This window comes from Centroberyx gerrardi, chromosome 12, assembly GCF_048128805.1.
Source record: "Centroberyx gerrardi isolate f3 chromosome 12, fCenGer3.hap1.cur.20231027, whole genome shotgun sequence".
Lineage (NCBI taxonomy): Eukaryota > Metazoa > Chordata > Actinopteri > Beryciformes > Berycidae > Centroberyx > Centroberyx gerrardi.
In genome coordinates, this window is record NC_136008.1 from 4,871,104 (window position 1) to 4,886,333 (window position 15,230).

At 43.3% G+C, this 15,230-nt stretch overlaps 1 protein-coding gene across 1 annotated transcript; it reads right to left on the reverse strand.

Annotated features, from left to right (window-relative positions):
- Window positions 1-1,826: 1,826 nt before the first annotated feature.
- Window positions 1,827-13,879, reverse strand: LOC139916114 (GA-binding protein subunit beta-2). Its single transcript, XM_078287021.1, has 8 exons — window positions 13,772-13,879; window positions 9,299-9,466; window positions 8,326-8,520; window positions 5,690-5,792; window positions 3,779-3,943; window positions 3,088-3,209; window positions 2,049-2,342; window positions 1,827-1,940 (listed from the first exon to the last, which is right to left on the reverse strand). Exons 1-8 carry the CDS (start codon window positions 13,877-13,879, stop codon window positions 1,827-1,829), a joined length of 1,269 nt encoding a protein of 422 aa, XP_078143147.1.
- Window positions 13,880-15,230: the final 1,351 nt, after the last annotated feature.

Here is a 15,230-nt window from a genome sequence, read left to right on the forward strand (position 1 = left end):
CCCCGAGGCACAGCCGCGCTAAAAAATGCGAGAACTCCTGGAGCTGTACGGCGCTTCGGATGAGAGAATCCCCCTAACAGCACGTGGAAAATCTTTCATATAATTCAACCAGACAATTTGTAATTTTTCACCCCCATTTTGTTTTTTTCCTTCATATTAGATGACTAACTCTCTCCACACGTATCACAATTTGTTTTATAACCATAATGTAGAGCAAAAAAGTGTAGGGTGGCCCGGTAGTTAAACAGACTGTCCCGTAACCTAAAGGTCACAAGTTCGAACAGATAATGTCCGTCAATCAAACAGCCGTGTTTCCTGCTGAAGTGTCCTTGAGCCACCGAGCCTCTATCTGCTCACTGTAGGTCGCTCTGGATAAGAGCGGGTGAAGTGCTTTTACTGTAATTGCTTCGTGATTATTTTTGTCCATATTGTGCAGCTCTACTGAGGCGCGTTTCACCGTGCGACGCAGTCACAGTCCATGGTCACAGACAAGAAAGAGGTCCTTCATTAACAAATCCTATCAGGAGAAAATAACGTAAACACAGCGGCTGGAGAATAACTTAGAAACTGTAACTGGACTGAAAGCAAAAAGCTGAAATAGCGGTACAACTCCCCGGATTTTAGCGTTAAGACTGCAAAGGAAGGTGGGAGGCAATACCTTGGCTTGACAGACACACACACACACACACACACACACACACACGATCCCATCTGCCTGAGACGGTCGAGGGCTGACTACAACTAACAGTATCCAATAAACAATAAAATGACTAGACTTTGACATACAAAACATCATTACTTTTTTTTTTACATTACATTTACATGGTACAAAATAAATCGAGAACCCACAGAATGCGATCATACTTAGTCACACATTAACATCGACTAACATGACAGAAGGAGAGAGAAACTGGAGTGATTTCAGTTTGAGCTACTTCGGTTCTCACATGAAGACTAGGTTTAAGGAATTTTAAGGCTAAATCTGCATTCGGAGCACCAGAAACCACAGCTAGTGACGCTAGTTGTAGCGGCAAAAGTGTTTCAGCAGGAGGGACCGGTAGCAACACAAGCACATGATTTTGGAACATATATTTAACTTGTGTTAGAAAACTCCTGGCAGTTGATTTCTCAGTTTGCTGGTGATGTAACGGATGTGGGATTGGGGAATGTGGGAATCGATGTAGACTGACTCACTTCTCAACTTTCCTCCGTTGACCTAAGGTTGAATTTGTATTGCTAGTTGGCCTGTGAAAGTATTTACAGGATATCTCACACACCTAAAATGAGATCTCACACATCCTGAGGCATTTTTTTTTAACCTCATCCACCAACCACCAGTGAATTTCTGGTCATTTCTGGCTCTGGCTGGAAGGTTTTTCTCTGCCAGCCGCTGTGGCAGTTAACCAACTGTCATCTGGAGGTCGTTTTCAGTTCTTAAAAACCATTTGGCTCTTTAAATAGTGATTGTGTGGTGAATTTTGGGATGTACTGGCCTTTAGTGGTGGTGGTGGTAGATAACGGACAAAAACAAGTGAAAGTTTCCAACGCAGCTCCCATGCAACTGGGAGGTTGTTCAAGAAATTACAGGTAAATTAGAGGTAAGAAAACCAAAGTGATGTAGCGGTGAAGAATTGAGCGTCGTCAAAGTCCGTGGCGTTGACTGCTCCCTCTCCAGGCTCAGTGTGTGCTTGCAAATACACTAAACTGTCTTCTTCACAGGCGCGGTGTGAAAGCATCAACATATTTACAAAACCGTTCATATTTTTAAAAAAAATATCATAAAATCAGTGACATGGAGTGACAAGAAACGTTTTAAAAACTGTGGGCTAGCGTCTGCGTCTGCCCCTCCCCCTCCCCCGGCCCCGCCTGGAGGGAGCAGCCTTGGCTGGAGACGCCTCCGTCCCCTCGGCGTCCTGGACCTCCGCTACATCCAGCTCACCCTCGTTCACCAGGATGGCGTCCTCCGGGAGTTCGCCCACGACCTCCTCCTCCTCTCCCGCTTTCCTCTCCTCTCCTTCCGCCCTGCCCTCCTCCTCCTCCTCCGCTGCCTTCTCCTCCACCGCGACTCCTTCTGTGATCTCCAGCTGCTCCTCCACCACCACCTCCTCCTCCTCCCTCAGTCCGGCGCCGTTGGTCCCGGTGACGGCGGCCTCGGCGGCGACCGTGGCGGCGACGGTGGCGGCGATGTCGTTGCTGTTGCTGACGGCCATGGCCTGCTCCAGTTTGAGGCGGTACTGCTCGGCCTCCTGCTCCTTCTGCAGGAGCTGCTCCCGGTACTCCTGGGCTTTCCGGTTGGCCTCCTGCAGCTGCCGCTGGAGCTGCTCACGGTTCTCTTTGGCCCTCTGGAGAAAGCACAAAATGGAGGTTGGATGATCATGCAGTCAAGCTCCTTTGAAGCTGCCAAACGCCATGATTGAAGTTTTCTGTAGATTTTGTTCGCTCATGATATTTATCTTCAGCTTTTTCCACACTTAACCCACATGTTCTATAGCAAACCAAACACTGTAATGTCAACCACAACCAAAAAAATAAGTAGCTGAAAAAATAAGTTGTATTTGGATGCTTTTTCATTTTTTGTTGGAGTGGAATAGAACATGAACAAGGTGAAAGAAAGATAGGTGACTGGCTATTCTAACAAAACGGCTTGTCTTCCTCACTGTGTGGCATTTTTCATACAAACTTCGCTAATGTTGTCAAGCTCCAGAAAAATATGAATAACAATATTGATTACAACATGTATTTTTTGTTGATTACCATGAGTCCCAACCATAGTCATGATAAGAACAGCATAACAAGTAAACATGGATGCTCTTCAGCGCCATGAAGAGCAATGCAGACAATCGTATTGTCGTATGAGACAAAATGAGAAAAAATGAAAAGTTAGATAAGATATATAAGATATGCAATCGTATCAAATCACTGGCCTGCTCAAAGATATCTTTCCTGTATTGAATCACTAACTACACATTGAGATTTACATAGAATCGGTCTAAGAAAAAAGCGTCAACGGCATCACTTACATGGAACTGTCAAGAGGTTACTCAGTCCAGAGAAGCCATAAAATAAATCTATCTACTATTGGCTCACCTTGTCTTTGGGGCTGCTGTGATTGGCTGCAGGGTCTGACTTCCTCTTGCGTGTGGGCGGGATCTGCTGAGGCTCCTCCTCCACCACCTCCTCTGTGATGGCGCTGGCCGGCAACGCCACCACTGCAGACAGAGAGCAGCAGTCAGAACAGGCTCTAATGTACAGTCAGTGCACAGCAGTTACTTGTTTATTATATTTAGTTGTTTCTATTTGATTGTTTGTTATATTTAGCCAATAGTATCAAATGGCCAATTCTCCAATGGACCTCCAAGATGGCACTAGCTTAGCTCAAACAGCCTCAAGATGTTGCCATTTTAAGTTAATCTTAACAACAAAATTGGACTTTTGAGTGTCTATTTTTTACATTTTTCACATTTTTCACAGAGGAGGTCATCACATTTGAACCCATTTCTGATGAGCCGCTTCTTGTGGTTCAGGATTTCCTCCAAGGTTTTTCCATGGGTTGCTTTCAAACTCAAGTAAATGCAAATTAAGTGCAGTGACATCTTGAGGCCGTTTGCACCAGCCAAAGTTTCTTCTAGTTTCCCGATGCAACTGCAAAGCCTCTGTTTTGCTTGAATTCTCCGCATGTCAAATCCTGCAGGAGTGTCACATTACTCTAATTGGCAGTGCTGCAATGTGATTCTAACAAATGGTGCCAGAGTAGTGAGCCGGTGTGTTTCCCACTCACTCTGCTGCCCCTGCATGGTGACGAAGAACTGCTGGCCGAGGCTGGCGGGCTGCAGGTTGCCGTGTTGGTCCGTCACTATGGTGATGACCCTCTGACCCCCGTCGCCCACCACATGCTGAATGGCCGTGTCCACCGACTCGGCAGCTATGGCGTCCTCTGATTTTCCTGAAGAAAAGAGTGAGCTGGTATTGTTAGATTGTTAGAACAGCCAAGGACTGCTGTAACAATACCCGGGTGTGAAATGTCAAAGAAAGCCTCAAAGTTATGCAACCACAGATCAATCAAGCTGCTTTCAGGGAAGAAAAATAAGTGTAGATGAAGGAGTGCAAGATTGGAATATTTTATTTAAAGGCTTCTCCAAATATCTCAAAAAGAAAAAACAAAGCAGATAGAAAACAGAAAATAAAAATACCTGTTGCACAATATTAGTACGCCAGTATGCACAGGGAATCAGATAAAGTATCAGCTGGGGACAATCAAAACACAGTCAGTGGAGATGGAATCAGAGTGAATAATATAACGTGCAGAGGGAGAAGAAGAAGAAGAAGAAACAGCAGGGATGATAAGACATCGCTGCACGTCATAATCATGTTTGTTCTGTCTCTATCAGAATAGAAGGGTTGGAAGCATCTTACATGTGCACCGTCAAAGATTTAAAAAAGATTTGAGGCTTTTCACAACAAGTGCATAATGAGTAGGTGAACATATATAGGCTGTAAACATGCAGAATATGCAATGCGTTTTGAGCTCAGTGCTCTTCCTCAGGCAGCAGTAAAGGGGAGAGGAAGAGGATCTGTCTCTATAACGTCTAAGAACAACTGACAAATCTTTAAATATTTGCCAATTGTTTTACTTCTGGAGAAACAAATTCTTTCCATCTGTAAAGCAGTGATCAACTCATAAAGCCACGTTTGGAAGTTGGGCGGTTTGACTTCCTTCCATGCATTTTTTTTTGCTACCATAGATAAAAATGGTGTGACGTTTCAAACGGGTTAGTACCCACAAAGTGCGGTACAAGAGACGAGCCCTGCTCAATTTCTATGGGCAAAACAAAAAAAAATCGTCATTTCCTGTGGTTGTATCTGGTGTTGTTTATCGCCCATAACCTTTTCACGGCTGTCAAACAACTGCATGATCATTACAATTTAATTATGTGGAAGTCACAAAATGCTAACAAGCTAGAGAACTTCTGCACAAGGAGAGGAGTCATGTTAACATTTTGAGAACAATTTAATGATTAATGATCCTGCTGTTGTTTTGAGAACAGTGAAAACGTATCGACAAATGATTTACACCATGTACATTTCACATCAAATATTAGAACAGAGAAATGCTGATTTATTGTCTCGCTCACAGAAATTGAATAGGGAACATCCCAGCATAGCAATCTGTGTGTCAGAGGGGGGAAATCCCTCTGGCGTACTTGAGGGTAAAACTGAGAGATCGCGGTCCAGAAGCTGTGCAGCCCGGGACGGGACCAGAGAAGATGTGTCAGAGCCAGAGGCGGATCCACAGCTGCCGCATAACGAGCAGCCAGAAGGACACATTTCACTCTGTCTGGTTTGGGAGTAAATGGAGTCGGTGAATTATTTTATACTGAATGAGCTGATATGTGGACTCTGCTGAGGCTCTCCTTCCAGTGTGTGTGTGTGTGTGTGTGTGTATGACTTAAGTCACTTTCAGGGACACACACCAGACTTAAGACCAGTTGATTGGGGACGGCTTGTGCAATTGGGGACAAAAGCCGTGTCCCCAATTGGTAAAAAGCTGATTTTTGGGTCAATGGTTAAGGTTAGGGTTAGGGTTAGGGTAAGTCTCCAGGAAATGAATGTAAGTCTATACCCCAAAAGTGACTTAAGTAAGACTGTGAGTGTGTGTGTGTGTGTGTGTGTGTGTGTGTGTGCTGCCTACCTGTGGTGGTCTTAGTGACCAGCTCTGACAGGCTGACCACCCCACCAGCAGGGATGATGTACTGGGGCTCTGGGTTCATGTTCACCTGGTTCTGCATGCCGTCCTGCACACACACACACACACACACACACACCAATGAATAGTAGTACAACCTTTCTTAGTGTGACATAGCGTTGGACTGCAAAGGAAGAGGTCTGACTTCACCCACACCCTTGGCTTCAACCACACACACACACACACACACACACACACAGAATAAAATAGAATACTTTACTGTCCAAATTAGACTAGAAAAACATCTTTGGCCTCAACGCCGGGAACAATGAAAAGATATATTTTTACACACAACAATATAAAAAAAACACAACACAGTGACACTACAGACGACAATTGATCATTTTGTTTTTTGGCAATAAATCAATAAGGTTTCTTTCTTTCTTTAAGGAAACTTTCTGAAACACTTGAATGCTTCGGCTATATTGAATTCTGTTGCACTTCATGATCCGATGTATAAGTGAGTGAGTGAGTTTTACATTAACACACTGTACTTGAGTCTATATAGGAAACAGCATTTAAAATTGGCAGGGTGACATATTTCAATGAATAATGCATATTAATCATTTTGGCCGGTAAAAATGATTCTTGGCAGGTTCATTTATTTTTAGTTTCATCTTTTAAATCCCTTCTGAAAACACACTTTTACAGACAGGCTTTTATGTGAATTGCTCCATATACTTGTATCTCCATTTTATTACTTGTTTTTTTTATTTTTTTACTTATTTAGTTATTTATTACTGTCTCTTTTGGGGACAGCTTTTATTTGTCTGGGCGTTCATGTGGTTTTGGCACACGCTTTTATGTAAAGTTCCATCTGTTTTTAGTTGTGTCTCTGTTTTCTAGTTTCTAGTTTATCTCTTGTATTACCTTTTATTCCTCTTTTTAATTTACTCTTCTTTTTATTGAACTTTATTTTATTTATTTAATTGGGCTACTTTTACATCACTGTCTCTTTGGGTTTTATTGTTGTGTTGTTGCTTTTAGAAAAGTGCTACACAAACAAAAGTTACTCTAAAGTTGCAGGTGCAGTGATTCATCTGGCACAAAGGAACTGTTACAGACCTTTTTCTCTGCCGAAGGGTGTTTAGTCATGCCGACCCGAGGAGAGGATTTTATATTCGGGGGGTTGAGGTGGGTGTTTTGTGTCGATGTCTTTCTTGTGTTGGTCACCCGGTTGCTTTTGCTCACGGCCCTGCTATCTTTCCCAGCTGGTTTAACGCTCCTATCTGAGGAGAAAAGCTATCTCATGGTGATCCAGAGCCTCCCCCGTCCCGCCCGAGGCCCACACACCTCTGTTATATAAAGACGGGCCTTATGTAAACCCGCACGTTCCCAAATATTCTCTTCCCGAACTTCAACGTGACAGAACGGAAGGGGATAATCCTAATAACTATCGATTCTGCTAGTTTTCATTACAAGCGTGGATTCTCTTTTAAATATCTTAACAGGACGACGAGGCTTAATCCGCTTTTTTGTGTGAGATGGCGTCTAAATGTCGGTATTATGGCAGGAAATGAGTTTGCAACATGGCTGTCTGACAGAGAGAGGCTGCATGGCCGCTGAAACCATAGCAACGCCGCCCAGAGTCCGACCGGAGCCTCGCCGCTCGCACTTAGGGAACATCAAACACATTTTTTAAATCGTGTGAGGCTATGCAAACGCACTCACACACACACACACACACACACACACACAAGCAATCACACACATGCTCGCTCTCTCTTTCTTTATTTTCTCTTTCGCTTTCCTCCATTCTCGCCCTCCATCCCTCTCTTTGTTTATCTCCCCCATCTCTCTCTCTCTGTCTGAATCCGCCCTCCTTTCTGTCTCTTTCTCCCCTCCTAATCTGTCTATCTCTCTCCCTCTCTCTCTCTCTCGCCCCCCGCCCTCTCCACATTTATCTATTTCTCCCTCTCTTCCCCAACCCCCCCTCATCTGTCTGTCTATCTCTCTCTCTCTTGTCCCCCTCATCCTATTTTACCTGCTTTTGTTGAAATGTGCTCGGTCATTTTTTGGTCTCTTTAGATTGTTTCTGGTTCTGTTCTGTTATCTTGTCTTTTAACCTTGTGCCAAAGCTATAGAAATAGAGCTGAACTGACATCAGCCTGTCTCTCTCCCTCTTTCCCCCGTCAACTGTCTTTCTGTCTACCCCACCCTCTCTCTCTCTCTCTCTCTCTCTCTTCCTCATCATCTATCTCTCTCCCTCTCTGTCGCTCATCCTCCCTCTCTCTACCCCTTAACTGTCTCTCCCTTCCTCCTTCTCTCTCTCTTCTGTTTCTCCCCCTTGTCTCTCTCCACCTCATCTGTCTTCTATGTGACTATCAGTCTCTCTCTCTCGCTCTCTCTCTAATCCTTCTATCTGGCTTGGCCTGTCGGTCTCTCTCTCTCTTCCCTCCTCCCCATCTATGTCTTTGCTCCTCTGTCTCTCTCTCTTCCCATCATCTGTCTATCTCTCTCTCACATCTCCCCCTCCCTGTTTTTCTCTCCCCAAGAGAGTCTGAATGTCTGTCTCTCTCTCTCTCTCTCTCCCCCCTCCCTTTCTATCCCCCAAATCCCCCTCCCTCTCCCCCTCCATCCACCTGTAGCAGTATCATCAGCTCGGTGTTGCTGGTATCCATGGCGATGTCGAAGGGCGTCTTGTCGAACTTGCTGAGGGAGTGGACGTCGGCGCCGTACCTCAGCAGGAGCTCGGCCACCTCCCTGTGGCCGTGCTGAGCCGCCCAGTGCAGCGCCGTCATCTTCAGCATGTCCTTGGCGTTGATGTCGGCGCCGCTCTGCACGGACGCACGGCGCCCCCCGGTGGCAGGAGAGGGGGAGAGGGGGGAAGAAAAAAAGAAAAAAGGGAGACAAGGGGGGAAGAGATGAGGATAGATGTTGGTAGCTAATTAAGTAGGGAAGGTAAGTAACTGGTGTTTACAGGAGAACTGCAGGTAAACCAAATGTGATCAGATCAAAATATGATTCAAAACATTAGACAAGATTCTTTGAATTTTGTGTGTTTGCAATACAGAGTTTGGAAAATCCTTTTTGGGCTTTTTGGTACACCTAGGGACATTGTCCAAACACTAAAATCAAGGTTTGTTTGGCACTCATCCATACATTTCTCATACCAAATCAGCTGAATTACATTGAAATACACACAGTGATTTATAAAATATGTAAGTGGCACAATTTAACATCAGGACCAGGAAGAGAACAAGTAATAAGACATTAATTAGAGTGCTCATTGCAGGGGAAAAGCATGTTTTACGTTAAGATTTTTTTAGATTATAGGAAGGTGTTATCTATCTATCTATCTATCTATCTATCTATCTATCTATCTATCTGGGTGTTTCAGGTCTGTTAACACCAGCAAAGATTTATTATGCATCACACACAAACACACGGACACAATGCTTGCTTACATCTCCATTAAGTAGTCAAGCTTACACACACACACACGCACACACGCACAAACAAATGCATGCATACGTCTGTTCATGACATACTGTAGACTCACACACACACACACACACACACACACACACACACACAGCAGACGGCTCCCCTCACCCTGACTAACAGCTCCACTATGCTGGAGTGGCCCTCTGTGGCGGCCATGTGCAGGGGGGTCCTGTCCACCTTGGTGCGGGCGTCCCTGCTGACGCCGGCGCGCAGCAGCACCTCGGCCGTGGAGTGGTGGCCGTACTGAGCTGCCAGGTGCAGCGGCGACGTGCCCAGCTGCAGAGGAAACACAGATAAATATAGCTTTTATTATCTTTATTTATCCGGGGGAAGTTGACGGAGCCGCATGCTGTTTCCCAGCATCGCCTTGCTTCACATTCATTCAGTTCCACACATTCACCCCTTCAACCAGTCCCCTACAGCAGGGGTTCCCCAACTTTTTCATATCAAGGACCCCCCAAACAGATCCGCATTAGACCACAGACCTCATCAATAAGATTTGAGATTTTGTCCCATGGAACCCCATCTGAGAAGAATTTTTGTTGTTAAAGACCCCATGATGAAAAAAAAGGAAAGGAGGAAATGCATCAAATCAAGGAAGTAAAGATGCCATATCTTTACTTCCTTGATTTGATGCATTTCCTCCTTTCCTTTTCCTCCTTTCCTCAAGTGCAGTGATCAATCAAAAGTCTAAACCATTGGAATATGAGTCAGGGAGAGAAAGGCAATTTTATTTGATGGGTGGGGTGCCGAGGGGCCGGATTGTTCAAAAATCTGATGGTTTTATTGGTTAGAAATGTATATTTACGCCTCCTGGTGCAGCGTGATGTCACCATGAAAGATACTCTGTTTTCCAGGAAGTAAAAGTAGTGGGAGTTTGTTTCATGGGGACTTTAAACATGACAGACTTATATAACTGTAGGCCTATATTCTGTAGGTGAGGTGATACCAGCAGGGTGGAGAGTGAAACCTAGGTGTAAAACAGTCCTTACAGTACATGCTCTCATTGTGCTAACTTTTACAGAGTGAAATAAAACGATTGCTCATTTTTCTGGGGACCCCCTGAAATTCCCTCAAGGACCCCTGGGGGGATCCCGGACCCCACTTTGGGAACCACTGTCCTACAGCTCCACTGAAACATGTTGGGGGGATTAACTGCCTTGCTCGAGGGCATCTTGACTGTGGTTACGACCATGACCATGAAACATAATTTTTCTTTTCTCTTTCTTGCTCTCTTACTTATTATCTATTACTCTTTAGTTTGCCTTGTGTTGTTGATGCTTGTTGTTGTTTGTTTGCTGGCTTGTGCAGTCTGTTTTGTGTGTTATGGATGTTTTTATGAGCGCACTACAGCAAATTCCAAGCAACTGTCTAGTTGATGTGGCAATAAAGTAAAGTAAGTGAGTTATTTAGGAAGGGAGGAGCGTTACTCACTTTCCCCACCTACATTTTCCCAGCCAGTCCGGGGATTCAAACCAGAAACCTTCCAGTCACAAACCTGCTTCTCTGACCTGTAGGCTACCGCTGCGTTAGCCATGGATGCCAGGAAGGAGTAGATTATATAGATGTAGAATGACATAGCATTAGTCATTTTATCACTACAGAGGCTGTGTAATAGCTCCCTTGTGCTATTAAACTAGGATGAGTATCGATGTAGAAACGTTGTGGTTATCAAGTAGACTCTTCCTATCAGTGATGTTTCATTTAATGAGGTCCACAGCTCCTCCAGGAGGCTCTGCAGCTGAATTCTGTCGTCTAATTCTTCGTCTCTAATGCCGCGTTTCTCGTCATCTTGGATTTACCGTAAACACGAGCTGCCGACTGGGAAAAACCTTTCAGTCAGTCTCCTAGTGGTAATTACAAGTAGGACATGTGGGAGTTTGTTGTGGGCTCCAATATCTCCCACTTAATCCACCGATGTTGGCAGTCCAATATAACAAAAATCAAAATTATCATCAGTTATATTCACAGTAATACAATTAACTCTACTTACGGAAAGTGAGCAATATCTGCTGCAGTTCATTTATGGTTCATTTTACATTCATAAATAAAAATGATTTTGGATGAGGCCGTTCCAACAAGTTAGACATGTGAACGCTTCCAAGTCGCAGCGAGGAGACGTCATGCTGCTCTTCCACTTCTTCCTATGACTAACGTGACACTGGAACTACTCTGAGACTTGCATTTGCACATTTACTTTTAACTTTACGAATTTCATAATAAAACAAAGTTTGCACACCTGACAATTTCAGTCATGGCTGCTCAGAGAAAAAAACAGCAACGTAAATATATGAGGCTCCCGCACGCCATCTGCTCGCAAATCTCAATTCATGGCGACGTTTATGACCGAAACGTCGCAATAAATTGAGATTTGCAAGTAGATGGTGTGTGGGAGCCTCATATATTTATGTGGCTTTAAGAATTTTGAAAACACACTTCATTTTATCTTTTTATTATTCCTTTATTTAAGCAGGAAGTCTCACTGAGATCAATATTCTCTTTTTCAAGAGTGACCTGCTAACAACTATTATCTGCTGTTGTACACTTGATAACTGTGACACTAGAGAGTTTTCACCCAGCAGGGAATAGAAAATACAATAAGACCGCAAAAGGGATAATTGCATCACGTTGTCTGTTTTGGTAAATGTCCACTGAACCAATATTTACTTAAATTAGCTTTTTTGAAAAGATACATTCAATGTTTGTATATGATATTATTGTAATCTGTATTTTAAATGAATTGAATTTACCTGCAAGCTGATGAAATAGCTGCCTCCATGCATTTATTAAGGAGCTACATGAACCCGTGTTGTTTAAATCATTAGATATTTCTTTTAACATGCAAGGCTACATGCAAAATCCACAGGCCCTTCCCCCAACTCTCATTATCATTTTATTAATGCTATGATGTTCTATATAGCCTATATATATCTATCGATTCATTTATAATTTACTGCTCGCTGGCATATGCCACTAATGCAGTCGGTTTGTTTCACATGTGCAAATTTGTGCAAAAGTGAAGTACACAGGGAATATATGAGTGTTTACTCGCTTTGCACATCGCACTGCAACCCCGTCGACCTGCAGCTACATGAGATTTAGTTTAGTTTGATTTAGTCTCTTTGCACAGTGATCAAACACACAAGTGAAGTGGTGAAAATGCAGCAATAGAATACAGTAAACAGAAGAGCAAAGAAAATGATAAAAATATCTCACCTCAAAGCAAACAAACAAAATCAAGATGCCAAGCAAAGACACAACAGTGTTTGGGTAGCAGAATCTAACATGCTGGAAAACAGGAGAATAAGACGACACATAGAATGACAGGGAGGATAAAAATAAATTCAAACTAGTCCTGATAAAGACAACAGAGGGGGTGGGGGGGGGTGAGAGAGATCAGACTGACGCTCTGCATGCAGAAAACGTTCCCTGCTCTCTGGGACTGGTGGTCTGAGATGTGGCTTCAGGAGTGCCGACACGCCACCGCTGCATTTTGATGAAGCAACACATTACCGCTGTCTCCGGGCAAGAGGCAAGAGTCCACACAGCATACGGACGAGATCGGAGATTATGTTGTAATTAATTCATTACAACCTCACCTACAGGCTTCTGACAGAGATTTATAATACAACTACACTGAGTAGAAAGAAGGTCTCTACTGCTGTTCTCTGTGAAGGACTGTTTTGGTTCTGTTAACACCAGCAACATCAGAGTTTGAAGAGTCCACCTTAAATCACTTGGACGAACACTTTGCATTTCTGGGCCCGTGTTGTTGTTTGGTGTATTTTTCTTATTCCTGAACGACATGACATCACACTGAGATATTTCCAGCAGCTACAATGGAGTTTGACAGCAGAAAATGTTTCAGGAAGTAAAACATCAGCGGTAAACGTCAGGTTTTGGTGTCAGTCCCTCAGAATCAAACAGCGAAGGCTTCTTTCTAGAGCCGCCATTTTGCACCAAGAGACGTTCAACAATCATACAGGGAGAGAAGAGGAGAGAGAACAATTTCTCCACTGACAGCAGCCTCAATAGACCAGCATGCAATGCAGCCACAAGACAGGTTGAGTTTTGAGTAAGTGGCGAGACTCTCACTTTTTCTCCACTGGAAAAACTCTCACTGGAAATAGCTCTTACTATTACTATCTCTATGTTTATTTCTCTCTCGACCGACACGTATAACCCACAGCTGAAAGCAACAAGTTTGTGCCTCTGGGGGTTGTCAAAAGTCATTCTGGGAAACGTCGGATATCACTAACTGAAGTAGAAGTAGACGAGGCAGATTGAGGGAAAGTGGGTTCACCAGAAAAGAAAATTACAACACTTCATCACAAAATAACTGCTGGAATCATTAATCCACTGAACATCACAGATTAATGATATCTAACAGTGTAAGAGGATCAGAGAGGGGATTTTTCATTTAATTAGTGGCTGCTCAGTGTTCCTTTTACTGTAAAAAATGTGTCTTCAAACCCCAGTGAGGAACAACACCCTCTGTCTCCGAGCAGCAGATGACTGTCCACACCGCTTATTATGGATTAGATGAAAGATTATTCCATAATTAACTCATAACAGCCTCACCCAGTCTGTGGTGAACGGAGCCCCATTGGCCATCAGGGTTCTGACATCATCGTCCTGTCCGGCCCGCGCCGCCTCCAGCAGCCGCTTCCCCAGGTACACCAGAGACATCTACTGGCAGGGAGGAGAAACACTGTGATGCTCTCAGACAGGGACAGAGCAGCTGGGCAGGAGTGACATTTTAAACTATAAGCACAAGTTGCTGTCTGTGTCTGTGGTTGTTATTGTGGTAAAGCCATATATCTGTAATACACTTCAACACTTCAATAGCTGGTTTGTCTTGGGTTTAGACTGTTTTGCACTTAAGCAAATTATGATCTTCAGCAATGATCCAATGTCTTCCTTCAGTTTTATGAGACCTTTCTTGTCAGGCTATTCAGTATTATTATTACTTTATATGTAAATAACACAAACTAATTAGGACTAGCAGGCTATAGTTGGTAATCGTTTTACATTATTTTACTGTTGCTGCATAATTACAGTGGTAGTGAATTGAACAAGGGGAATAACGTGTAATTACGTATATAAGGCCTGGAAAAGGCAAGGAAAGGACTGAAAAGAGTATTTCTATTGGTTATCGATGCATATGCAACTCAAACCGTTAATAACCAAATAATAACCAAAGTTATTCCAGAAACTTCGACCAGATTCAGTCACTGATTTGGTTATACAGTGCTGTAAATACTAGCAGATATGTGTCAGCCTATGTCCTGTTGTATGGCTGTTTTGCATAGTGAGGATACAGTGGAGCAACTACTTTGGCAGGATGTAGGAAATTAAAGCTTTCTAGATGAAGCTTTATCTATGCAGTTTTTGAGCGATTCCCTCCACACGGCCTATCGCTGACTGGTAGACTGACCAGAATAGATCCGTTTTCTCACTCGATAAAAGACAAAGGGAACACATGAATAATTATTGAAGATATTAAATCCGAGGTTTAGTTTGACATCTTATTTGCTTTGTTCCGGTGGAAGTTGCGGATAGCAAATGAGAGCCGCACATCAGCTAACGTTATAAGCTATTTCCACATCCGCTAGTCAAGTCTCCTGCTGCAGCTCAGCTGAACAACTCCGGTCGGATTTACAAATAAACAATAATATCTTCAGCTGTGATTTCGACAACTACCGAGATATCGATACACGTCGATAGCTTATTATCTCCGACCAGACAGACTGGAGAAAGCTAACTTGCTTGCTTGCTAATATTGTGGCTATCCTTGGAGTTCTCATTTATCGCTACATTAATGTTAGCTCTTATTCTAATTTCATGTTTAGCTATCAAAGAATGTATTTCTGGGATTAATAATTATTGTGGTATACTTGCCTCACAAAGACGATGTCAAAAGAGTTACTCTTAAATTATGCTGATATGAACTCCTAGTTGATGGATACACTTTCGCAACTTCTTCGCAAAAACAAAATATCATTTGTTTTTATTATTTGTGGGTCAAAAATGGCGGCGA

Coding starts and splice junctions, on each gene's coding strand:
- LOC139916114 (XM_078287021.1), bottom strand. CDS start 13,879: ATGTCTCTGGTGTACCTGGGGAAGCGGCTGCTGGAGGCGGCGCGGGCC. Junction 3,944..5,689: donor GGTCACTAAGACCACCACAG/GTAGGCAGCACA, acceptor TCTTTTCTTCAG/GAAAATCAGAGGACGCCATA. Junction 1,941..2,048: donor GAGTCGCGGTGGAGGAGAAG/GCAGCGGAGGAG, acceptor CTGGTGAACGAG/GGTGAGCTGGATGTAGCGGA.